The sequence below is a fragment of the Chelonus insularis genome, unplaced genomic scaffold (genome assembly GCF_013357705.1).
Source record: "Chelonus insularis isolate UGA/USDA-ARS -01 unplaced genomic scaffold, ASM1335770v1 contig_383_pilon, whole genome shotgun sequence".
Classification (NCBI taxonomy): domain Eukaryota; kingdom Metazoa; phylum Arthropoda; class Insecta; order Hymenoptera; family Braconidae; genus Chelonus; species Chelonus insularis.
In genome coordinates, this window is record NW_023276540.1 from 306,293 (window position 1) to 334,053 (window position 27,761).

At 30.1% G+C, this 27,761-nt stretch overlaps 3 protein-coding genes across 5 annotated transcripts in view; 2 read left to right on the top strand and 1 right to left on the bottom strand.

Moving 5' to 3' along the window:
- LOC118067394 (SLIT-ROBO Rho GTPase-activating protein 1-like) overlaps nucleotides 1-19,419 on the top strand; it is a 47,987-nt gene extending 28,568 nt beyond the window's left edge. For 2 of the 3 annotated variants that reach the window (XM_035084077.1, XM_035084078.1), the window contains exons 2-11: nucleotides 7,411-7,594; nucleotides 7,766-7,931; nucleotides 8,414-8,638; nucleotides 11,559-11,687; nucleotides 12,096-12,593; nucleotides 12,711-13,528; nucleotides 13,820-13,890; nucleotides 13,972-14,152; nucleotides 14,464-14,746; nucleotides 17,111-19,419. In XM_035084077.1, the coding sequence (XP_034939968.1) occupies nucleotides 7,411-7,594; nucleotides 7,766-7,931; nucleotides 8,414-8,638; nucleotides 11,559-11,687; nucleotides 12,096-12,593; nucleotides 12,711-13,528; nucleotides 13,820-13,890; nucleotides 13,972-14,152; nucleotides 14,464-14,746; nucleotides 17,111-18,124 (3,569 nt within the window). In that variant the 3' untranslated portion in view covers nucleotides 18,125-19,419. Of the gene's footprint in view, nucleotides 1-164; nucleotides 383-7,410; nucleotides 7,595-7,765; nucleotides 7,932-8,413; nucleotides 8,639-11,558; nucleotides 11,688-12,095; nucleotides 12,594-12,710; nucleotides 13,529-13,819; nucleotides 13,891-13,971; nucleotides 14,153-14,463; nucleotides 14,747-17,110 lie in introns of those variants that run through there. The other variant, XM_035084079.1, reaches the window with a different exon arrangement.
- A 1,603-nt stretch (nucleotides 19,420-21,022) lies between these two features.
- On the top strand, nucleotides 21,023-26,173 carry LOC118067409 (E3 ubiquitin-protein ligase RNF123-like). Its single transcript, XM_035084111.1, has 3 exons — nucleotides 21,023-21,159; nucleotides 21,265-21,404; nucleotides 21,516-26,173. The coding sequence occupies exons 2-3, from the start codon at nucleotides 21,310-21,312 to the stop codon at nucleotides 25,120-25,122; spliced, it is 3,702 nt and encodes a 1,233-aa protein (XP_034940002.1). The 5' UTR covers nucleotides 21,023-21,159; nucleotides 21,265-21,309; the 3' UTR covers nucleotides 25,123-26,173.
- LOC118067410 (putative sodium-coupled neutral amino acid transporter 7) lies at nucleotides 25,376-27,747 on the bottom strand. The gene is made up of 4 exons (XM_035084112.1): nucleotides 27,392-27,747; nucleotides 26,816-27,176; nucleotides 26,487-26,733; nucleotides 25,376-26,060 (listed from the first exon to the last, which is right to left on the bottom strand). The coding sequence occupies exons 1-4, from the start codon at nucleotides 27,483-27,485 to the stop codon at nucleotides 25,401-25,403; spliced, it is 1,362 nt and encodes a 453-aa protein (XP_034940003.1). The 5' UTR covers nucleotides 27,486-27,747; the 3' UTR covers nucleotides 25,376-25,400.
- Nucleotides 27,748-27,761: the final 14 nt, after the last annotated feature.

A 27,761-nucleotide genomic window follows, 5' to 3' on the forward strand; every position in this document is an offset into this window, starting at 1 on the left:
GTGAGTTTTTGGCTCTATGCCTTAAGACGGAAATGCGACGTAAAGTCTTGAGAAATTGGCAACAGAACAATGTCGACAAGAACGTTAAAGCTTTGGTGGAATTAACAAACTTTAGATGACACTCCTGACGCTGCATAATAATTCAATACTTTATAAAGTATTATAGCAAGGAAAAATAAGTGTGTGTAGTGGTGGAGAATTGTGTGAGAAAATAAAAAACCTTTGGAAGAGTCTGAAAGTGACGAGGAGTGTGATTGAGCGACGGGAGGTGTATAAGACGTTGGATCGTGATTGGAAAAAAAGATTCGAAAAAAAGGAATAAGATAATATAAAATGTTCAAACTATCGTCTGCCAGGCAAGAAAAAGAGGCATGGACGAAAGGTATTATATAAACGTGTTAAATTTATGCGTTCTTTTTTTTTTGTTGTTGGTGTTTAGGAAAAATACGTGGTGAATTTCTTAATAGTGAGAAATATAAATAGACTTGTTTTAGTTAGGGTTTTATTATTATTTTTTTTTTCATTTTAGTAAATTGCATTCCACTTTAGGAGTTATTAAGTCAAGTCGCGAAGCGTAAATCACATCTAAACATTTGTTAGAGACTAGTTTATGAGTAATTTGAATTAAGAATTACATTTCTAACTTAATTTTCTGCGAAAGCGTTGAGGCAATGAGACTAATGTTTTTATTTAATGCTGATGAAGAGAATTGTTCGAGTACCATTATTAGACAGAAAAATTTATATAAGGATATTTATAGTGAAATTTAGTACAACAATAAGGAAGAATAAGAATGGGATAAATTCAAATATTATTAATTTGAATGACAATACATTTTCACAAGTATTTGTAAACGAGTACTTTATGATTTTAAATAAATCAAATCATTTTTATTTTTAGTACTATTGAAATTAGACTCTAAAATAGTTTAAAGGAATAGTTTTTTCAACATTATTTAGCAAAATATTATTTGCTGATGTTTATCTTTTATTTATTACTGAAAATAATTTATTAAAATAGTCGTCAAACGGTTTATGAATTTTTTTCTTTCAATCCAACTGGTACTTTCCACCAAGCATATCGTATTTTTTGCTTTACACTATAATGATATTGAAATAAAATGTATCTAATCTTCATGGTGCAGAATATATAGTGAATTATCCTTTTATATTATAAAGACCGTGGATAAATCCATTAGTAACCATAGCTATCTCTAGAGTACAGAAGTATTTTCTAACTTTATTCATGTTTCGAACGTGAATAAATAAAATTTCAACAATAGTCAATATTTTATTTAAACAATTTAGTATTTTTAAATTAACAAAAAAAATTCAAGTAAAATTACTTAATTATATTACTTATCTACTCAGTAATTTTGATCATCTGTTTTATAATTTTATTTTAAATTTAAAAACATCGCTAGATGATCTCCAAAGCCATCAGCACAGCATAGCTGTTTCAAACTCGACTTTCAGGTGGTACCTCATGTATAGCCATTAACTTTTTTTTATCTATCACCCACCTAGATTTCTATGAAAGCTTATACGACATAGAGTTACCCTTTTAATCATCAGAATAGCACAAAATGTCAGTGGGGTTAGAAAAAAAAAACTACTTCACTGCTCAAAAAGCTAAATTACCAACATCAATAACCCAAAGGACTCACCCTTTAATTATCAACGCCATAATAATTTTTATCTAAAATTCTCTTTCAACTATTCCTTTGATATTCACCGAATTGAAAAAGAAGAAATTCAAAAAAAAAAAATTTGTATTGAATGGAGTAATATAAATGTCATATTTCAAGCAATAAACCCCACAATTTTTACAAATTACACAATTGAAGGAAATGAGTAGGTGTGAAAGCAGCAAAAAAAAAAATAATAAAACCAGAACTAAAGAAGAATTTAAAATGTTTTTATGCAATCAAAAACACTTTGTGTTGGTTTTAGATAAATTATTTTTAGTTAGTGTTATTTCTTTTGGCTGGTGTATTGCATTAACTCGACAGTTTCATGATTCCGTTTGAATGGAATACACGGAAAACGAAAGATTATACTTTCAAAGTATGTCTTTCGGTAGTCTAGACTGTTTATGAGGCATAGAAAGAACGGTCTGAACGGATTATCAGAATTTTGTGGATGAGAACATTCACAAAAAGGTAGAGAATGAGGAATACATAAGGGTCCAGACTTTGGTGTTTGATAGCATCGCGTATCCTTCATATTAAGCGAAAGAACGAGAAAAAGAAAATGATGATGATGATGAAAAAAAAAATCATGAATAAACCATTTCAACCATCTTATTGGCTACACACATTGACTAGAGGCTTTGGATGTAGCAAAACATGATAGAAGAAGCCTGTGATGAATCACTAAAGATTGTTATCATGAAAGCAGTTGGAATTGCAAATTGTCAAGCACCGAATGACAATGAGAACAAGTAAACACGTCGGAAGGAAACTTTTTAAATCATCAATAGCTATCGATTGTCTGGTTTCTCTAATTCATTCAGACATTCGTCAATGTTTACTTATAACCTAGATTAACTCAATTGTTCTGTCGATAACGAAGATTTGTGATGATTGTTTTTGGGTATGTGTAAAAAAATTTTGTTAAATTAAACAAAAATAAAAGTCTTATGATGATGGGTATTGTTTTGTTTCAGGTAAAAATTGCCGACTCAATTTATTCACGATTTTATTTTTAGCTTGAAGAGTTTTTTTTATTGAATGGGTCTGGAGATAGAAATACGTTATTTCCTTGGAATAGATGGAAAGTATTTAATAAAAGCACGAGACCTTTTTTGTGGAGCACTAAATGCCCTATAAAAATGTTATTACTACTTTCAGCGTAAAATCACTTATTTTTGAGATAAATGCTGCTAAAGTTTCAGACATAAATGTGTGCAGGTTTTATGTATTGTGATATACATCATTTTCCCCGAATGTGTGGATTTGAAATGATGCAGGATAGGTTGAGTGTAATTTTTTTCTTTTAATGTTCACTATAAAATTATTATAGCTGGCTTTATTGAAGGAAATTAGCCATTTTGAAGTTGTTTAATCCATTTTCGAATAGGTTATGTTGGCTATAAAAATGATTGGGAAACTTTTTGACAGTTACCAAATGGCCTAAAAATTCTAAAAATAAAATAAAACTCTTCTTTCTTAGAAAAAAAAATGTTATACATATTTTAATGAAGTAATAATTAAATAATTATTATTACAAATTGTTAAAAGTATTTTTTATTTATTTCAAAATGGCAGATTATAAATAAAGTAAATAAATTAAAGAATAGATATTTTTTAATCTAGGTTGAGGTCTTCTTGTTCATTTTAATAATAAAGATTTTATTTTTAGAAAATAAAAAATTCATGCAGTTTTTAAAATTAAAATTAAAAAAGACTATTCTAAGCATTCTACATGTTTCAACAACCATTGTAAGTACTTCAAACTTTCAATATAATTACAAAAGTAAAAAAAAAACTTTAATCTAAACCTCACAAAGCAGATTATATTTCAAGCCAACCGAAATTTTGCTCTCTAACATTACTCATCACAGATTGAGCCAAACTAAAAGAGGTCAAAGGTTTCCTCCAACAAAGTTCTACCCATAACAAAGAAAAAAGAGAGAATTTCAGCCTAAAATGTACCCTTGATTGACTAAGATTACTCCTACCATCGAGGGTTGTTGCTCCAAACTCCTAAATACATGATGAATCATAGGTTTATTTCGTAGCTTACTTGTTAGCAGAAAGAAAGAAATCGATAACTCTAGTATTTGAAGCTACAACATATAAGAGATATTGACTTTCTTTTCAAATAACAATTTATTGTCTTTGTCCTATTTCTGTCAGAGTCAGAGAATTATTTTAAAGCAATGAAACTGATAAAGTGATGAAGGTTGATGACATTTGGTATCCAGATGATAACGATCATCATCATGCTGATGACAATGATGACCAACAAACATCTTTGTATGAAATGGAGATGAAGAATAGGAATTTTCAGTGCTTTATTCTCTGTAACAGTCCTTGAATGATCTCCAGAGCGGATGGAATTACGTTTAAAAAGGGGTAAAAAAAAAAGAAAGAAAGAGGAAGAGGAAAAAAACTAGAAGAAGGAAGAAAGGGAGGAGAAGTAGATGACACATTTTCTCTTCCTTTATGTTCAAATGATGTGTGGGTGTAAAAAGAGAGCAAATGAGTGTGGAGAAAGAGGAAAGACACAAGCAAAGATGAACATTTAAATGAATGTGTGTGGTAAAAAATGTAAGAGAAGAAAAAGTAAAAAAGGAATCTAAGTGATTTCCACGTGGGATCTCAGCTAAATAACAAGCTATGAACCATGTTTGATGCTGATGTTATATACTACCATTCCGAAAAGACGAGTTTTTCATGATGGCTTTGGAGATCCCCCTTCATTTCTTTTCTACATGTTAAGCTGGTGGTTGTGTTTAAACTCCTCCCGCTGATCCAACCCTTTTCAGTTAGCTGGCTATCATATGGATATGTATATATATATTTTTGGGTAATATTTATTCCAGCTCGGTTACATGGTTCGTCGCATATGTGCATTGTATGCTTTGTAATTCTATGGAGACATTGTTCAGATGCCTGCTGTTGTTAGAATACTTTTTGCAATACTACATTATCATTTTTTTTTGTTGATAATTAAAATACTTTATCACTGAATTCTTCAAGTGTTTGTTTGTTAATGATAAAAATGGAATATTTTCTAACAAATTTTGGAGTTAAAATTTATCAACTATTTTTTTGTTTTATGCATAAAAGAAATATTTTTAATTTTCGATTAAAATGACAAAATTACGTATTTCAATTATTAGGAAATTCGTCTGACCCATTTTTGTTTTTTCTTTTCAATGAGTCATGAATATAAAATTGCTTGATGATTGGAAATTTTCATTTAAATATTTAACACTTTTTACCACAAACTTTCAAGTAATTAATTTTTTTTTTGTACATGACAATAAAAATTATTTTAAAAAATAAAAATAGTTGGAGAAAAGAGAAAGAGTAAATTTTTTATTTAGTTGGATAATATTAAATTAATAATACATTAGATTTATTAGCTTCCTGTAACAAAGTATCGTTGAAAAGAAAACATCTAAAAAGTTGTGGTTTTGTTGCATGACCGATTAGTAATCATATAAAAATAGGACAAAAAATGTTTTCTTTTTTGATTAAACTAGAAAAAATAAATTATAAATTAAATATCATCATTAATCAATGCTCGAATATTTTTACTTTGATTAAAATAAACAAATAAATGGATAAATATTTAATTTAATTAATAAATTAACTAGACAATTTAAAAAATATATAATTAAATCATCTTCATTCATATTTAAATCAATAACATTTCCATTCATTCATTTCAAGTAATTCTATATTTTACTCCATGTTCAATTATCACATTCAAATATTTAGTCAGTTCAGTTCAAATACTGAAGACTCAACTTAAATATTTTACTTTTCAGTATCCGATAAGCAGAATGAAAACATTCAATAAATAATAACGTCTAATTCCAATCATAACAATGGAAGAAGCTGATGGAAAATGTTCAGGAAGTCACCAAACAAATAAAAAAAAAATATATCCATCATGTTTATGTTGATAATTAAATAAACAAGGCAAAAAAAAATAGACTAACTTTCCGAAAAAAATAAGTCTGCTGTATAAATAGATGCCCGGAAAGACCCTGTGGTTCTTGAGAAATACCCGAGTTTTATGGATTCATTTTAGAAATTTAAGTGTCTCAAGTCTTGAGACACAAGTGTTGAGGAAAAAGGAAAGGAGTACTCACATATAAGTGTGTATATGAAGTGTAGAGCAAAAGTTTAAAAAAAATGAGGTATTGAGAGAAGAGACAGTAGTCCAGCGGCAGCAGACGTTGTTGGTTGTTCATTGCCCCTTTTGTTGCTTTGATGCCGGCTGACGGCGCATTATTATTCCGTTAGTCAAGCGGAAGTTGGTTGTTGGATAAATGCAGCGATAGATTCGATATTCCCCTTTTTTTTATATTACTTTGTATGCTCGGTAGGATATGAATTACTTGGTTTTATTTTCGTTGCTATTTAATACACCTGGGAATGAATGAAATAAACCCTAGTATTATCATTACAAGTCAATGATAAAAGTTAATTTTAGAAACATCTCAAATTTTGGTCTATTTATAAAATTATTTATAGAATCATTTATTTGTTTTACCAGTTAGAATTTAGATCCATCTTGTTGGTTTTATTAGAAAAGGTTCTTATGTTCAGCTAAGTATTTATGTACTTTTGTCATACAGGCTTGGAATAATTTCATTGTCAGCTAATATTGACTAAATGTATGGGTATATGTGATGGACATGCCATCTGCAGAGACTGGTATATGTGTACATGTGTGGCACTCGAAACGCCTCTTTAACGGAAATTAACTTTTTTGTAGGTCTTGTTACGCCACCAACTTTTTCGATACCATCAAAAATTTCCTTTTTCATCTTTTTTATTCAGAGTTTTATCTCCATAACTGTTAATCATATCAATTGATGGAACGATGTATGTTGAAAATTTAACATTAAAGCTCAAGTTTATTTCTTGTTTCATGAGCTTTGATAGCTTTGATGATAGACTTGAGTAGCTCAACTTGGATTCAGTTTAGGGCAATTGATGTTGACCAAGTTTTTCTTCATTTTCTATCATACCAATCACGTTTAGATGATTTATTATCAAAACGTTCATTCTTTCAGATATGAATTACAATTTATAAATCAAAGAAAGCTGTTTTTGGTGAAGTAAAAAAACATTTTAATAAAATTGGAGCAAAATAAACCCTGAGGGTAGAAAAAAGCTTTCTAGAAAAGAGGCAGACGTTTTTATTGTACTTTCAAAAAGTTATTCATGACTTTTTTTATGAGATTATTTATCTCAAAAAGTACAAGACAAAATTTGTATTTTAATTGTGCTAAATGAAGGGTTTATTACTCTATGATTGTAGACAGCTGATAACCACTTTATTGTAGTTTATTTCATAGTCATATGATCTTTGATTTAATCATTTATTCAATATAATTGTAATAAAAATGAAAGAAAACAAGAGGAATAATATTATACACTTCTTAATAAGATTGCTTTACTGATATGACATCTAGTAGTTCTTAACAGTTTGCTGTCATGCAAGCAATTCAATATTGATATTCACTCCTAACACGTTTGCATTATTCTCACATTCATATCTAAAACTTCACAATATTTACATGCCAGTTTACTCTATCATTTTTACCATAAAAAATTAAGTAATTATTTATGATTATTAGATTTTTAATAACAATATAAAATTTAATTTAATTTAAAATTGATGGAAAAACTCTAATGCAAATGCTTTTTATTTGATGTTATAGATATAAGACTGCAGCTAAATGAACAGCTGAGATGTCTAGATGTGCGGATGGAGTCCCAGGTGGCCCTGGTAGCCGAGTTACAAGACTTTTTCCGCAGAAGAGCGGAACTAGAGCTCGATTACAGCAAGTCACTTGATAAAATGGCAAGGAGCATCCAGATGAGGCATAAGGAGCAAAAGCAAAAGTAATTTATTCTATATATAATAAATAATATTTTTTAAGGCTTCTTCAAAGGCTTCCTTTTTTATCAAAAGCATACTCTCCACCACACCCTTTATATATTATGATATATTGAAGTAGGATCAACTTCGTTCTCCCCTTTTAAAAATATTTTTTTCACACGTCTGTTTATTAGGAGGGAGCAGTGGCCGCTATTTTCTAGTTATGCCTGCTGGCAACAACTCGTCAATGAGACTAAATCTTTGAGCAGGGATCATGCTGCGCTTTCTGAAGTATACAGTACTCATCTTGTTGGTAGACTTAATCAAGTTATGGAGGATGTTCAGCGTATATACAGACGTGTATGTATATAATATACTATGTTGTTAATTTAATTATTTTATTGAAGTGGATTATTTGACTAATTAACTAAATTATTTCATTATAACATCCAGACACATTTCTAATTAAACCTTGAGTACTTTTCTTAAATTGTTGCTTTGTTGTTCATTGTCAACAATGTAATGACTTTAATCTACATGTTTTATCAGCTTATTTGTCAAACTATCATCTTTAGAAAAATAATAATTACAAATATTTATTTCTGTCTAATGATACATGATATTTATAGAACAGTTAGTTATAAAAAATTAATTTCTTTCAATTTAATAATTTTTCAAAGCTTTAAAATTTTTTAAACATTCTTATAATTATTATGTAGCATCCAAAGATATAGTGTATAAAATTGCATGAACAGTTTTTTTTATTTGAAATAAAAGAAAAGATAATAATAACATGATTTATTATAACATTGTTAAATTATATTTCATTATTAAAATTACAGTGTCGCGAAATTGGGTATGAAACACACGAGGAAATTTTGAGAGTACTTCACGAGCTTCATACAACCATGAAAACCTACCAAGCTTATCAAGCAGAGTCACGACAAGCTGAGACAAAATTACGAGTTGCAGAGCAGCAGCGAAGTAAACTTGAAGTCACGAATGCAGCACCAGAAAAGTTACAGCGAAGCAAAAAATATAAACTCATTGAAAAGGAAGTGAACAAGGTTTGTAAAGAGGATTTGGATGTTTTGTCAAAAGCAAGACGGAAATAATGTATTAGTAATGGAAACAAGAGAAATGAAAGAAATGGAAAAAAGCTTTTGTGCCTGAATAATGGAAGATTGACAGCAACGCTTCTCTTCACTTATCGTTATACTGATTGTTAGAGTAGACGAGGGAGAATTGATGATAGGGAGATGTTGCGATGGCCCTTGACCCTGGAAAGGTCGAACGCCTGTGGTGATGTGGTTAAAATCGATTGGACTAACGAAATTCGCACATCTATAGATCAATTCAACAAATTCAAATAATCGTAGATCGTGTGTCAAAAAAATTTCCTATTGAATAGAGCTAAAAAAATGTGTCCAATATTTTATCACGATGCTGGGAATAAAAATACTTTTTGTATGAGGTTGAAAACAAACACTTTCAAGTGGATTCTCGTCTATTGTAGTAACACGAAAATCTAATTTATCGCATAAAACTTCGTTTTAGGTATTGAAAATCGATATTACTAATTAATTTATTCATTCTTTCGCCTTAAAAAAAATGTGAAAATTCAAGGATCTTTTATTTTACATGCACAAAAAGTAATTTGCTAGTGAAATAATAGCTGTATTTTGCTCCAAAATGATTAATGTATATTTTTCCTACATTTTAAAGTCAAAAATAATTTTTCTATTTGGAATAATAATATTTAATAAGAAGCATCAGCATTAATTGGAATAAACAAATTAAAATGCCTTAAAATAAATGAAAAGTAAAAACAAGTCTTTAGTGATTTAATAAATGAATAGACTGAGATTCATACTCGAGTGTTTTTGATTGGTCAGAAGGCGTAGTATGAAGCAACATTGGTTAAATAAACTAGGGCTAGAATAGATTTGAATCGCGCACAATGGGAGTGTTAATTCCTTAAGCTTCACCAAGATCATCTTCATGAATTCTTTTGAAAGAAAAAAATTTTTCAACATTCTTGAGTTTTTGATGGATTTTAAAGCTAGGTATTATTCAGAAGGAAATAAGGCCAGGGGTTGAGAGGATAAATAAAAAAAGCTTGTTGGCACGGAAAATATTCAGGGCAACCACAGGATGTCCGAATTAAGTATTTGCGTCACGAACTTGCCAATTGTTGTGGTGGTCACTTTTTACTAGTGTTTCTCACTCTATGTAGTTCTAACTGATGTTATTCAGTGCTCTTTGTCTTAGTGAATGACACTGTAGTGATCCAATTACTGTAACTGCGCCAACTTGAAGGGTTACATGGCATAAACGATTCTACATGACATATAATTCTACATAAAGGCGCCTCGTATTTTAAACATTTCTTTTACAATTTTTTTTTCTCCTCAACTGACTCTACTCATTTTTATCTCTTTTTTTTCTTATCATAATGAGCCACTAAGCAGACGTCCAGAGATTTAAGCTGCCTTTTTTTTCTACTACCGAATATTCAGTGAAAAATAAACAACTGTGGTTTGTTCTCCAGTGAGCTAAAGCTAATGCTGAGACATGTGGTCTGAAGAGATGAAGATGAAGAGACCGGAGGAATGATTAACGCACGCGCGCACTCCCCTAGAGCGATGAAACACAACATAAGATGCTTCGTTATGAAGAGCACTTTAATGCTTCGTATCTCTTTACAATGTTTTACTTTTCTTCAAGCTATATGGCTCCAAGGACATGAAAGAAATCTGTCCCAAAGTAGAGAGGGAGATAGGTCAAGATGTGGAATTTTTTTTGGTTGAATTTTTTATTAGTTAGGTACACTTTTATGGGGTTAAATTAGTAAGAATAATTGCTTCATGAAATATACATTTTAATCAGTGGACATCGTTTTTTTTGTGGGTTAACTGCTCTAATCTTTATGTCAGATATGTTGATGATGATGTCTATTTTTGATAGAATTTATCTTTATTATTTACTAAATTAAAGTCAATTTCTTTATTCTTCAGCATATATTCAAGCTATTTAATCTAAATAAATACATATAATTTATATAAATAAAAATAAGACAATAATTGAGATGCTAATTGCAGAATGACTTATTTTTTCAAAGACTGGTAGTTATTTGAAATATTTTTTTCAATGGCTGTTCATCTATTATTAAATATTAACATGTAAAAATTTTTTTAAATGTGAAAAAAAAATATTTTAAAAACTCTTATTTTCAGTGTTCTATTAAAATGTAATTTTTAAAGTTATTAATACTCTTCTTGAAATATTCATATTTTTAGAATAAATTTAATGAGAAAAGTCGATATAAAATTCAAATATAAAACTTTTAATTTACAATTTTTAATAGAAAATAAAATTTTATCATTAATATTCTATTAAAAAAAGTTAAATTAAAATCTAGCTCAAGTCATTCACCTTATTTCTTTTTCCGTAGAAAAAAAAAAAAGATAAATAAATTTCTTCACAATTATTCCAATTTTAAATATATATCTTATCATTAAAATTAATACAAATTTTTCTTTCTTCTGCTCAGTGATGTTTAAAAAAAAATATTTTCTAAATAAATAACTCAAATGGTCAAACTGTAATTAAACATCTCCAACAGATAAAACTTAACACAAATATTTTGATAAACATTCTCCCTTATCTATCACGATTCTCAGTTATTCTCTTCGCGATTCGTTGACTATTATCAGTTTGAAAAAAAAAAAACCAGGATATAAGTTTAATTTTTGAAATATCTCGTGATTACTGTCCATTACTTGTAAGTAATATCATGTTATAGGAAAATATGTTTGCATTGAGCGTAAAACAGCTGTCAAATGATAGGTGAAGAGATTGCAAAGCTCTCAGTGAAATTAACTGAGTCAATTAGTAATCGCACGCTATCAGGACGGGCAATTCATTAAGTTAGCAGCTGGCTTGTTGAAGCATGATTAAAACTTAAATGTCTATGTCTTATTTCAGAGGAAGAGCAAGTACACAGAGGCTAAACTCAAAGCACTGAAAGCTAGAAACGAATATATATTGTGTTTAGAAGCGTCAAACACAACAATTCACAAATATTTCGTTGATGATCTGTCTGATTTGATCGATGTAAGTTCAACTATTCAGTAAGTTTTAAATAAATAGAGACAAAACTTGATAGCTGATATTATTTTTCAGTGGTTGTGATTTGTTTATGTAATATGTAATTTATATTGATATTTGATAACACTTTGCAATAGAATATTTAATTTTTTTTCTCGCTTGAAAGGATTGTCTAAGGTTGATTATTATCCTGGATCAAGAAAATATGAACTTTATTCATAAAAAATATAATAATGTCAAATATTTTGATTAATTCATTGATAAAATGAGACTTGAATTGTTGAATGTAATAAAACAAGCAAAAATATGAATCTAAAATTTCTTTATTGCACAGTGTGTTACGAATAACAACATTATTCATCGGTTTTTTTTGCTTAAAAAAATATTTATGATGACTTCGTATCCAATTTGCAGTGTATGGACTTCGGATTTCACAATTGTATTGCTCGAGCGTTGTTAATGCACTGTAGTGCTGAAGAGGGAAGACAACGGTCGTTACAATCAAGCGCTGAACAGCTGGCATCTTGTATTGGATCCTTAGACTCACGAGCAGACAAACAACGTTTTCTAGAGTCCCATCATACTGCTTTTATGATTCCGAAAAAATTTGAATTCCAATGTCAACGTGGAGACGAAACCCCTGAGCCTGAGCTTCAAAAGATACTTCACTCTGAAATGGAGCAAAGATTGGTTCAGCTTCAACAGCGTGTGACATCACTTAGGACTGAATCCGAGGAGGTTTGGAAAACACTTGAAACTGCTGAAGCAAGTCTTTTAGAAATGCTTACAGCTAAAGACTATGACTGTTCACGATACTTTGGTGAAAATTCTGTACCGACGTCCAGGCCACCTGAGACCTTGCAGATCAAATTACGTGCTGACAGACAGGAAACCGAAGAATTTTATCTAACGGTATATTTTTAAATTTAACCATTTTTATTTTTTACCTGATAATTTAAAATATTTCTCTTTTATTCAATAAAAATTCGAGTCATTTTATGATATTTGTGGTAAATTTTTTTTCTGTAGAAATTCAGAGAATACCTCCTGGGAACATCAAGAATTGCCCGACTTGATGCAAAACAAGAATATATACGGCAATGTCTACAAGATGGATCCAATGGTAGCCCAAATCCATCGATTACCACTTCCAAACAAAAACAAGCTCGCAGAAAAAGAATCGGACGACTTCAGATGAACGGTCAACCCAAACTTTTTGGTGGTTCATTGGAAGAATACCTCGAGAGTACGAATTTAGAGATTCCATTAATTATGAAGAGTTGCATCAGGGTCATAAATTTATATGGACTTCATCATCAGGGAATATTCCGTGTATCTGGCTCTCAAGTTGAAATAAATAATTTCAGAGAGTGGTTTGAACGTGGTGAAGATCCACTTGCTGATGTGACAGACGCATCAGATATTAACAGCGTGGCAGGAGTTCTCAAGTTGTACTTGAGAGAATTGCGTGAACCTCTTTTTCCAACTATTTATTTTGAGCACTTAATGGAATTGGCACAGCTGGAGTCAAAGCAGGAATTTGTACTGAAAATGAAAGAATTGATTTCAGGTCTACCAAGACCAGTAGTTATAGTGATGCGCTATTTATTTGCATTCCTGAATCATCTCTCAGAATTCTCAGACGAAAATATGATGGATCCGTATAATCTTGCTATTTGTTTTGGTCCAACATTGGTACCAGTTCCTGAAGATAAAGATCAAGTACAATATCAGAATCAAGTGAATGAATTAATCAAGAATATCATCACATTTTGTGAGGAAATATTCCCTGATGATATCGGAGGAATTCAATATGAGAAATACATTAGCAGAGAACCTGATGATGCGTAAGTATATCCATCATTCAAGATATCTAGGTGATTTAAAAAATTGATGTTTAATTAATAAGAGAAAATCTTTCTTCCGAATAATCACCAAAAAAAAAAACATTAGAAGTGATGAATGATATAACTTCCAATTAATTAATTCATTTAATTTCATTCCAAGAATTTAATTAATGTTTTTATTTAAATTCCATCAGACACTTTTTACTAAATTGCAAATGTATCTTATTAATTCTGACGGTATATACTGACACTTGAAAGACGTTAGATTACATAAATCAATTTCTTTCACAGAGACGTTGGAGATTCACCGACAGATCAGGTTCAAGAGGACATGGATTCCGAAGTGTATCCATCTGAAGATGGTAAGTAGTGTCTGTATGATGAAAAAGAAATTGATTGATGATTCTAATATATATATATTCTTTTTTTTTTTCATTCATCAGAATCGGAGAATCTAGAGGCAACGGCACAGTTTGATTTTAATGCCAGATCTGAGAGAGAGCTAAGTTTCAAGAAGGGTGACACTCTGACACTTTACATGCAAGTTAGTTATGACTGGTGGCGTGGTTCTGTGGGTGGACGAGAAGGCTTGATTCCTGATAAATATATAATGCTCAAAATCAAGTGAGTATATGCTTCAGTTAGTTGAATATTAATTTCATGTTACATGCAATTTTCTCATTCCAGACATTTAGACATTAATTGTTACTAGGCATTAATCACATCAACTAATGTACACAGTCATGAATGAATATCTTTTAGAAATAATTCATTTAACACTAACAAAATAATTTATTTAACAAATATTAATTGTTCTAATGAAAGTTTTTATTAAATAAAATCAGTGATGACTGAATCATATCTATTATCATTGAATGATGTTATAACAGTTATAATAGATTATTTGCTAAATAAATAATGCAATGTCTGTTTAGGGATGAAGAACGTGATAAAGAGCTATTAAAGTCGTCAAGCGAAGAGTCAATGAGACGAAGAGCATCAAGCTCAGCAGATAGTGTGCCGTCAAGCAACAATTCGCCTTTGATGGGACCAATGAATAATCTAAATGCGTGGCCAACAGTAAATGCATCGGATGTGATAACAACATCTTCCGGTGGATCTCAACATTCAGACGTAATCACCACTAACGTGATAATACCTCCAGCATCAACGAATGTCGCCTACATTTCATCATCCCAAACGATCATCAGTCGAGAGGTATTGGAAACCACCGTTTAGCACAGATCAATATCATTTTAAATCATTCTTGTCTTTGTTTTTGTTTCATTGACATAACATTCTCGTTTACGAGTCACACGCCATGCCAACCGCAAGTGCATGTTACTCGTTGCTAGCAAGCAGTAAATTTAAAAAAAAACTTCAAGCCGCGATTTAGTGGCTGGATCATACTGAGAATGCATTCGATTATTGCACAATTATGCACTGCTTCAATTTTATCCATTACACGCGTGGTTTGCAATGCCAGCGGTTCAGCCTCTAAATAAGACTGACCGCTTTTATTTACACCTACACAAATAAGACTGATATTTCCAACGAAAATTCTCTAGATGACAATAATGACACTTGGCGTGTCGTGTTGCAGCCAATTCTATATTGAATTACAGCCATTGAACTGAGTTTCATTGAAAAAAGTGACTCTGTTGGATTGATTAAAATTTATCTATCTAATATCTCAAAATGTAATGACCTACATAAGCTTTTACTTACATTTCCAACATTAATTACCTTGTTGAAAAATTTTCAAAAGGTAGTAGATAGTTTTTTTTACAATTAAATTGTACTAGATATCATTAATTAATTAAATGTTCATTGTTGTATATATATATATATATTATAAATATTAGGAAAATTTTTATAATGAAATAATTGGAATAATTTTATTCCAAGCTTTAAATAATGATCAATAATAGTTTTAAATTATTTTTATAGCTGTAATTGAACATAGATTTGTCGAATTTAAAATCTAATTTAATTTATTTTAAATTTAAACGAATAAAAAAAAAAATTAAACTTATTAATTTTAGTCAGTATAACAATTTGTACGATACTTTTGTAAATAAATGAATCTAGAAATATAAAATTACGGTCAAATTTAACGCTCTGCATGTCTTATGTCTTTGTTTTTCATACTTGTATGCTCTTGTCATACTCTTAATAATGCCTTTAAATTGTAATTTTGCCCCTCATGGAAAACCCTTTACTGTCATTGGTTGGGTGTTTTTTTTTTTTATTCCTATGTTTTTCCAGATTTATGTTTAGTCAGCACATAAATTTAGCTGGTGCAGACGAGTTCTATCACGAAGTTTCCATGATTAAAAAGACAGAAAACTCTACGGGAACTAAAAACTGTTCGACAAAACTGCTACCTCAGTGTTATTTGTGGCTATTGTGTGCGTGTTTTGTTTAAAAAAAAATTTTAAAAAAAATTTAATTAATTTTTCTTATAATCAAATTCATTCATTTCTAGTATTATTATTATTGTTATTCTTGAATGTAATGATTTAATAATGTTTGTGAAAATTAATTCAATTGTTAATGTTTGTAATTGCATTGTTATTTAATCTGTAAACGTTAACATTTGGATTTATTGTCATTACTCACGGAGGGGAGAGTGGCGCATTGACTGTTCAGTTGGTTTGTGAATCCTAGAGTCCTGTAGAACAATCAGAATCCTTAGACGGTACCAATGGGAATGCCAATAGCGAGAAGATCATAGCCAACGGATGTCCTTTGACTTTAGGTGAGTAAAGTCACGTCATTACGCCAACAACTCCCCTCACTTCCGCATTTATTCATATTAATCCTTTTTAAATTATTAAAAACAAAAAAAATATTTATTATTAATTATGTAAATCACCTGAACATCGTCAACACCTGTATCCTCAGAGATATCCATAGGTATTTCATCCAGTCAATTATTGTTGTTATTGTCTAGCATCTTTATAATAATTATCACATGTAATTGTTCAAATTAGTCAGTAGTGTATTTTTAAATAGTCTATTCAGTTTTGCGAACAGTTTTTTATCCATTCAAACATCTTATTTTTCTAATTACTGTTTGTTCATGATAATCTGATGAAAAATAAGATCACTTAGACTAAAATTTAATTATAATTTTTTATTCTCTGATAAAAAAAATTCTAATTAAATGATTAGTCTATTGATAATTTTCATCAAGTTAAATATTTGTTTAAAAAAGCATGAAAAATTCAGTTAAAATTGTCAATTATGTTTTAGCATGATAATTGTAGAATTTTTTGAAAATTAAGCACAGCTTCCTGCGAATTATTTTCATGTTGAGAAAAAAATTTAATAATGAATTAGCAAATGTAAGTATTAATAATGAATTATTTTTAAAAAAAATGTAGTTATTTGTGCTTAAAACATAAATTTCTCAGCTGTGTTAAATTTTTTTCTCTTTCCAAGACCATAAACATATCATCAAAAGCTCTTCTATAATTAATATATTAATGTATGTTCAGTGTCATAACACATAAATTCACACAGCTCATTAAATATTCTACTTTTCTATGACTCACGAGGCCTAATTTGGGTTTCTAGGGATTGACGTCAGCGAAACCGACTCCAGGAAGCGAGAAAATACATCCCTTGGAAGCACCGACGCATATATCCGACGAGAGTGAGAATGTGAATGATTTTCTAGACTCCCTGTCTACAACAAGTGATCAAGATCAACTGGACGATCCAGATCTAAATCACACTGAAGATCAACTAGCTAACAATTCAGAGTCAAATCAACTAAGCAAAAAGCAACAGCAACAATGGAAATCAGAAAATACTCAACAGCCATCAAACCATGTGAATGATAATAAAGATGAAAACAATAAAGAAACTATAACCTTTTCTGTTAATCGAGAACTGTGGCAGAAGAGAGCTAATTCTCAGACTCATTTACCACCAATAGTTCCACCAACATCGAAAAATATTCGCGCCTCTCAAGAGTTCCGTGAAATGAGGCAGAAGCATACACCTGATCTCGTTATGGATTTGCCTTTAGCAGCTCAAGATGCAAGCAAAAAGTCAGCTTCCTCAAGTAGTTTGAATAGCTCAGATGATGAAAATTTATTGCATGTAAGAAGTGATTCAGCGAGATCGCCAAGTAATGGACCAGAATCACCAGACATGAGCACCGCAGCTGAACGGTTCGCTAAGCAAAACCAGTGTACCTTGAAGAAGAATACCAAGTCCAGCAATGCTAGCAATAACTCAATGGATGCTAGTAGAATTAAGAGCCTTGTGGGAACAGATGCAGAATCTTGCGAACATGTCGAGACGAAGGACATTGTGAGGTCAGCAAGTAATAATGAAATATCTGAGAATGTTCCGCTCCGTTCACCGTTACCACCACGCTCGACCCCAATGATTGCCGCAAAGTTTGCAGACATGCGGCTCACAGGCGGTAGCCAACAGGTGTCTTCCTTCAAACCTCAGGTTAAGGTCAAGCCGACGATTCTCCGCAAACCCGTCATCCCCTTCCCCCATCCTCAAATGAGTCCAGAACTCGCGAGGAAAATTGAGAAGCAGCAGGTGCAGAGTACGGAGCAAGCGAATTGAATTTATCGGCTTTCGTTCGATATATCATGCTAATAAAAGATGAAAGAATAATGAAGATTGATATAATTATACACTGATTTGAAAAAAAAAAAATGAATGAATGGGTGTGTTTAATTATGACTAGTTGTGGCCATATTTTCGTAGATTTTTTAAACATGGAAGTAATACAAACAAAAAAAAACAAACACCAGACCATTTTTAAAAATTTATGAGGAATTTTTTTAATGCGGTTTAATCAACGATTGACTAATCCGCCCAGAGTGAGGTTTTTTACTGATGAACTGAGAGTGGATGCTAAAGACAAATTATAACGATAATAATACAAGAAAATAACGCAGGGAAATAATACAAATGTATTTTTTTTCCTCTGTGCTGAGGGGAAAATATTAATTAAAACCAAAAATTAAAAAAAAATATTTTAAGTAAAACATTTTATTACATCATCCAAAAAGTTGTTGGCTGTCATCATTTTTTTTTAATAAATAAATTTAATTTAATTTAATACTAGAAGTCAAATAATTTTTAAAAGACTATTTTAAAGATACATTGAAATAATAAATATAACCTTTCATGAGGTTCTAATTTTTCCCTCAGCATAGTATGAGTTTATTTTTTACCATAAGAAAATACACTCCGCAGTTGTATTATTTTTTTACCAAATGATCCACAAACAATTTTTCTAGTCGTATCGCACTGAATGACGCAGAGAAATAAGAATAAAAATAAGTAAATATACTAAGAAGAATAAATACTAAAATAGATACAGGAAATAAAATCCTGATGTATGTTTATTGATCTACATCGAACTGTATTCAAATATCATTAGAAACATTAATTAATATTTCATAAATTTTAAAATAATTGACATAATCGAAATTTTATTTTTTATTTAATCAATTTTAAATCTTTCGTTATCAGTATACATATATATATAATAATAATTATTAGAAAATAATAACTTTCTGTGTTAATTCTCACGAATTTCAATCATTTTCGTGATGTTGTTTTCATATTAATAGTTGATATTACTCTAAGAATTAAATTTATATTTAAATGGTGCCCATTATAGATGGTAGAAAAAGTTACAGTATCTCATTAAAAAACAAATGTATCTCATTAATAATATTCATTATTAATTATCGTTATAAATAATCTAATCCTGTAATCATTGGGTTGATGCAGAAATTGTAAAAAAATATTTTAATGAATGATTTTAATTGAAAAATGAATGAAATGAAATTACTACAAGGTTTATGTTGAATATTTATCGATAAAAGAATTATTTTAAAAAGTGATGAAACGTCAACCCAATAATGATAATAATTATTATTTGAATTATTTTCTGATGTATACGACCAGCCGATGTTCGATATATTCATTAATTATAAACTGATGAATGTACAGTTACAATTGTGACATCTCATCGAGACTGGGTGATAGCCATTTGGCAAAGTCGTACTAGTTTTTAGCTTTTTCCCTGTTTTTAGATAAAATTCCAAGAGGGAAGAAGGAATATATACACTTGTCATATTACACAATATGTAGCTATTAATGATAATATTCTTGATGAATTCTTTACAACGATTTATAAATTCATATAAGTCATATTAACATTAAGATAAACAAATTCATCTATCATTATCCATAAATCGTAAATCATTAATAAAAATACATCTCATATACATTTTATTCATATTCATACTCACTGAGAATCGGAGAGAAAATAATAGATAATGAAACAAATGTAAACCTATATATTCTTGGAGAATATTTCTTCGATACATTTTACTGAATATTCCGCATTACTTGAGTCGCAAACGGTCCATATAGTGATTTATAATACATTATTTATCTTGAATATAAAAAAATGCGACATATTATACTTCTATAGGTCTTATATAAACCATTGCCTATCAATAAGGTTGTATTTTAAACCCACCGCAATAACAATATTGATAAAAAAGAAATAGAAAATCAATGAGTGAAAGATAATTTTAGAGGAAAAAAAAAAACAAAAATAATAATAATGACGAGAAACCAAAGCGTAAAAAAACCCTGCCGCTTATTCCCCAATAAATATTAATTAAATAATTAATTAATTAATATTGTACGATATATACCTAAATATGATGAAACGCTCTAAAATTCATTTTTAAGTTTAATTTTAAGATTTATTCATTATTAATCAATTAAATGATTATCAAGGTTTCTATTTGTATAAAACTTTTCTACTTTCAATATAATTATATGTAATGAACGAATTATAATATCTGTCTAATTAATTGTCGATTATCATTTTACAGTTGTATGATGATTCGAGTGTATGATTTAATGTGTGATTTTTATGAACAATGAATTCAAGTGGGCTTTTTGATGAACGACTATGTTTTAATTAATGAAGAATAATAATGTTGATGATAATAAATAACGAAATACATCTATATCAAGACTGTATATTTTATTGTTATTCAGTAACCCTCTACCATGCACTTTAATATAAACATTTTGTTATTTTCAAGAATAGCATAGAAGAAATTCATAAAAATAAATATGTACTTATTTAAATATATAATTGATTTTCAATTATTTATCATAATTAATTTATTTCTTTAATTATTTTTAAAGTCAAAATTAGTTAAAAAATATGATGATCTGTTTTTTTCTTTGTTTGGAATTTGTTGAATTATAAAGAATTAATTGAGTAAATTATAGGTTAAACAAAGTAAAAAGTATTATAAATAATTAGATAATTAATAAACAAATTATAACGTTGGATAAATAAAATAGAAACTGTGTTTATTGTATACAATGCTTGATCGAATGTAGCGCCAAAACATTTTGGTACACAATTTTAGTTATGTCATTTGAGGTTATGTAAAATATTTCTCAAAAGTATACGTAAAAATAAAATTATTCGTAATTATTGTTAAATGTTATTCATCAATATTCTAATGAATTTTATTAAATATATAGAAAAGAATTTTTTATTCATTATGAATAAACATAAATTAAACTGTGACATTTATATATGCAATGTAATTTAAAAAAAAAATTCTCTACTTTGAAGCTTATGAATATTTTATCTACTTATCTTGTATTAAGTAAGTCTCATTGATGATACTGTGAATTAAATTTTTTAGGTATAAATCTAATCAATAGAATGAAATGACTTGTGAAATGTAGAAATGGAGGTTGAATATATTTTGACAAATATTTTTGGCTCTGAAACTAACATTGAATTCAATATTCCATCAAGTACAAAATCAGATGGGCATTCAAGGTAATCAATATTTAATATTATTTCATCACCTGTCATTAATATTCATTAATATTAATTCGATAATAATTTATTCACTCATCGAATAAAAATTCAATTTTTATTAAAATTTAGAATACTGCAAAGCTTGAACGTTGTCAAAGAAGTCATCTCTTCAACCCTTCAAGAAATATCCAAATCTGAAGAGCTAGAAGATACACGTCCTGGACGATTAGGACCTAAAATAGTCCATTTTGATATTTTATCGCACCATGGACTCACAATAGTATCACCAGATCGCCTTAGTGTCAATTCCCAGAGCAATTTTAGTACTTTAAGAGCAAACACATGTCTTTACGGTGGCAAATGGATGTACGAGCTTCAATTAGGCTCGAAAGGTGTGATGCAAGTTGGTTGGGGTACCCTTCAGTGCAAATTCAGTCAAGAATGTGGAGTAGGTGACACAGTTAACTCGTATTCCTATGATGGAAATCGTGTAAGAAAGTGGAACGTGTCTACTAATAAATATGGAGAACCTTGGCTGTCCGGTGATATAATTGGATGTGCTTTGGACATGGATAATGGTACTATTGACTTCTATCGTAATGGAAGACACTTGGGAAGAGCATTTGAGAACATAACAGTTGGAACTGGTATCGCCTACTTCCCAACGGTGAGTTTAGCCTTTACAGAAAACCTAACAGCCAATTTCGGAGCCACTCCTTTACGATATCCAATTGAAGGATATCAAACTCTACAGTTAACACCTAGAGGTCGAGTTTCAAAGGCAAATATTCTCTTTAAATGGCTAGAAAATGTAATAAATTTATTAGAGAGCTCTGATTATGGCTTTATAGTAGCAGAAAAGTCAATGAATGCTCGTACGTACCTGATGTGTATTGTCAGATTAATTATGAGTGAACTAGCACCATTGCTTGTAGTTCCTTATGTGGTGGAAGCTGTTTTCCTCCCGTTTTTTCAAAGACTCATCGAAAATTCGTCAAAAGATATAAACACAAAAGTTAATATTTTCTTAGATATATTATGGACCTTTTTAGAAGACCACGAAATGAAAATATGCCTTGAAAATACTGTTGTTTACCTATTATCAGCTTTTAGACATGTCTCTTTGTTACTAGAGTATCCAGATCAATGCAAAAGTTTGATCATTTTAACCAATCTCTGTCGACATTCAACTACACGTCAATATTTGCTTCAAAATATTCTGTTCGACAGAGTACGTTTTGCTAATTTTATTCATGTTAAACCTTTAGATGAAGGAGGCCTTGCTGAAATAATTCAAAAAACATGGTGGGAAACAAATCCGATAGATTCATCAGTTGAAGTTAATCGGGATAGTTATATAAAATCATGTGAACGAATTAAAGCTGCTATATCAGAAATTGAAACTCTACAAGTAGATTTATTAATTACATTGTTAAATAATGCTGATGGAACATCAAAAAAGCCATCTTCAAGGTCTATATTTTTAAAAAAATTCCGAAGATTTGTTCAAGAAAATTTATTATCCAATCGCACACCTTTACAAATAACTGTTTGCTGTTTTCATCGACTTCTAGTGGCATTTCGTATTTTATGGGATGCTGAAGTTGGTACGAAACCAATCCACATTCCTTGCAAACTGTTTTATGATGCTTCAATTAATTACAATGGAATTGATAGACTAGGAGGAGTGTTATCTTACCTCAATAAAACTTACAAGAATGAATTAATTTATAAACTGGGATCTAATCATGAAGTAATTCTAGCTATGAACCAGACTCAAGAGTCAACGAGTACATTCATGGGTGGTCCGGGTCATATGAATGAACTTCCCATGCTGATACCAACATCAACGAGAATGCTTAATACTAATCCTACTACTCCTCTATCACCGCTAGTCTTCGGATACTCTTCTTACTTACAAGAAGATAAGATTCCCATTCGCCTTGGTACTGCAGACTCTGTTTTATCTCTTTTAGAACTCTTGGATGGTATTATTTTATTCTATCATGCTGCTGCGAAAAAACAAATAGCTAAAGTAGCTAATTTAAGAGACAGCATGTCGGAGTATATATCAGCAATGTCTGATGTCAAAGCACGATTAGAAGTCGTTAAAAAAGTAAAAGATAAAGATTCAAACACAGATTCTATACAGGAAGAATTGATTAGAACGATGGAAGTTTTTAATTCAAAACTCTCTGAACAAGCTCGACACATGGCTTGGGTAAGAGCAGCTGTTTATTCTGAAGAGAAACAAGCTCAATTAGCTTGGCTTCTGAAAGTTGTTATTTTAACACTTAGAAAGGCTAGTGAAGAGGGGAATATGTTTCGTTTTGTTCCCTATTTTTATTTGGAAGCTCTAGCAGATTTATGTAGTGGACTTAAAAATCATTTACATCCAACAGTACCTATTCAAAAGATACTTGGTTACCAAGATATGCTTAAAGAAATTGCTCAATTCCTTTGTGATCATTTTCTAGATGCTAGAATTGTCCATGCAATCGCCAAAGATACTTTAATTCTAACTATAGCTGGATTTACCTCTAATTCATTGACTCTTCAAGCTCTTGAACAAATACCTAAAGAGTCAAGACTTCAACTTGTAAGGAATATTTTACGTCCTTACGAGAACCGCGCCTGGGCTCAGTCTAATTGGGTTCTGGTAAGATTCTGGCAAGGAAATGGCTTTGCCTTTAGATATGATAAAAGTCCTCATTTATCGAAGAAAGTTGGCCCTAAGATGCTTCAACAAGAGTCAATTTCACAACCTATTAAACCTTGTCCATCAACAATTTATCAAATGCACGTGAAAGAATTACTCCTAGCACATCCACGAACTACTTTGCAGTTTCTCAATTCATTGCTTAATCAAATGAACTGGGCATTTTCTGAATTTATTGGAATGGTACAGGAGATCTATAATGTGTCTTCAAGACCGGAGAGAGTATTTATTGAGTCACGACAACTGAAAGTTTGTGCAACTTGCTTTGATTTAGCTATATCTTTGCTCAGAGTTGTTGAAATGATCACCACTGTGGCTCCAAGTATTTTTAATAATCCTCAACAAATATCTAGTGGAAATCTTCTTTCAAGACTTTGTCAATTATTGTGTCAAATATTGAACCGAATTAGTTCTCAAACTAGTTGCTTTCAACATGTGGTGCTTTTAGACATCCCAGATTTAGACGCGGTTGATCATTTTCCAATTCTCACAGCAGTTGTTGGAATTTTATTGGCTCTTTTGAAAGAAGATATGGAGAATGCCACTAAATCTGTCGATTTAGTTCCAAACGTCACAAGAATTTTACTAACAGAGCCAAGCTTTCAAATGAATTCACTACATTTTGTGCTGGGTGAAGGTCCAACAAAGAATGGAAAGATAAAAAATGTTAAACCATTTTCTTTGGAGAATTACAAAGATGCCGTTAGTGAGAGGGAAATAAAAAGTGTTCGAGAAATGATAACGTACCTGGATAAAAAACGTACATTGCTGCCGGATAACAGAATTATCAGTGATGATGATGATACTTGTACTATTTGTTACGCTTATTCTGTAGCAGCAATTTTCAAGCCTTGTAATCATCAATCCTGTCGTGTTTGCATTGATAGACATCTTCTGAATAACCGCGAGTGTTTCTTCTGCAAGTCTATTATTGTTCAAGTGTATGATCTTGAAGGTGCAATATTGCACGACTTTACAACTAGTCTTATCCCATCTAGTTCCTCAACTACATCGTGATATTTAATGTAAGAATATTGAAAATACCATGAAAAATGAATATATAAAATTTATTTATGCTAATCCTTAATAATTAACTGCTTACAATACGAAATTTTTAATCACATTCTTTCAGTCTAGACTGTTATTTTTCTTTTTTTTTTCATTTTTTAAATTCACTTTTCTTATGAATTTTTTGCAAAAGTCTTTGGAGATCTATTTATCGTTTAAATTTAATTGAAATCAGCATTGTCAAAACTTTTGCAATAATTCATCAAACAAATATATTTTTTTTATTTTCAAACACATAAACTCGATCCAAAACCTATCCTCAGCACTGTAACATGTTTTTTCTCTGTTGGAACGTTGAAAAAAACTTCAGCTGACTGAACAAACACTAGTCCACACACAAATCCACCTAACGCAGTCATTACAATAGCAGCAAAAATAAGAAATCGATTTTTATTCAAATATAATGGTGGATCTTTAACAAGAACACTTTGTAATAAACAAAGTCCAGGAAAAACAAATATAAATGCAGCTGAGAGTGTTCCCATTAAATTTATAACTGGTGATATATCTGAGACAACAATGGCAATGACAAGTGATAAAATAAACCAAAGAAGAGTTACAGCAGCTCGAATAGTGGCATTGTGCTCTACATCTGCATGAAAAAGACCCAGCAGTGAATTCCGGCCACAGAACAAAACAATTGGATACGTTGTAAAGTTCTTCACTGCTATAGCAATTATTGCAATCGCTAGGGAAACACTTTTATCCGAGTATCCTTGAAGAATATCACTTGGTACATGACCCATACCAAAGCTGTTGTATCCGAAAATCCCAACAATTGTATAGCATAAGAAACATACAGCCATACTAATTATTGCACACCAGGTGAATTTCCATATGTTACGATCTTTCATACATGCGTAAGTTGGAATTGATGTCATATGGCTCTGGAAGAGAACAAAGACAGAAAATTATTGGTGATATTTGAATGTAATATTTGAGTATTAAAGATTGTATATGTTTCTTTTTTTTCTATATAAATTAATGTTTTCTTTCAATATTTAAACATTATTGATTTTTCAACAAATTAATTTCTTTTATTTAAAAAACAATTTGTTTATTTTTTGAAATTATTTAACAAAGTTATTTATGAATTTTATTTATATATAATTATTATTCTCAATGATTTTAAGATGAGTGAAAAATTGTGATTTAAAAGATGGGCATTAAATTATAAATAATAATTTTATAATGATGAATGATTGAAACAATTAAAGTTAAAAATGATAGGAAAAATATAAATTTATAATTAAAAATATCTATGTTTAGTAACTATTTATTCAATAGATTTAAGATTATCAAAATAATTGTACCTGATAAGCAAAACAAATGAGTGGAATTATTTGAAAAGCCTGGTTTACACCTTCTGGCCACTCCTGAGTTGGTTTTGGATAATTAGGATCACTAATACTCTCATAAATTATTACCCAAACTACATACAAAATAGTGACACAACCAATAGAGCTCACATAGCTTAGTAAATCTAGTCTTTTGAAGAAGCTCAGAGGTAGAATAAAAACAGTACACATGATGCTTGTAATAAATGTTCTTGATAAAAACCTAGAAAATATCAAACAACAAAATACTCATGAATTGGTAAATAATTAATTCTGTTGAATAATTGTATTTAGATGATTATTACCAATTATGACAATAATCCATTCCATAGTAAGTAGCTAAAACCCTTTCAAATTGGTCTCCAATAACGATGATAAAGGTCAAACAGCATCCAAAGCTGTAGATGGTAACACATATCCCACAGATTAGTAAAGCTTTTGGTCCCCATAAACCACTTAGGGTATCTGGCATTGATGACGTCTTCGTAATGTCACTGGCATTTGCTAGGGCGACTAGAGCAGCAACAATGAACACCAAAAAGATCAATTGCACTATTATTGCTGATGCTACTCCTCCAGATTGATCAAAGGCTAGAGGAAAGTTGAGTAGTCCAGCTCCAAGGGTTGCATTGATGATTAAAAAAATAGTTCCAATAGTGTTGGTTCCTAGAACAGGTTGGTAAATTAAATAATAATATTTTTAAATGAGCCAATTATCACTGATTTAGAAAGCTTTGATCAGTTGGTTGGTAAAGTAACCTTTAACTGACAACACTTTACTGATGAATTTATTTTGCTGATTCCTTGTCTCAATTTTAAAACAAAATTAATTTTTATTATAAAATTAATTGATAAAATAAATAATTTAGATATTCTCATACCTCCAGGATTCGAACGAAGTCTTATTGGAGTAGTTTCCAAAGGTACTTCAACACTATCGTCAATCAATCCATTAGCTCTTGTTAAAAAGCTCATTTTAATATTTGACTATAAAATGATTTGATTATTAAAATCACTAATTAGTTATTAGTTTTTTTCCATTCCTCTTTTCAAATGAACAAAAAGTTTATCACAGTGTTGCGTTTTTGATATGTTTGAATAAAGATCAAAGGTCATAAAAACATGAAGTTTAAGTAAACTTGAGTTATATCATTATTTCAAATTAAAGTAAAAAAATGATATTTTATCACAAATTATAATTTTTACGATGCTTCAATTATTTCAAGTAATTAATTATTTATACTTATATGA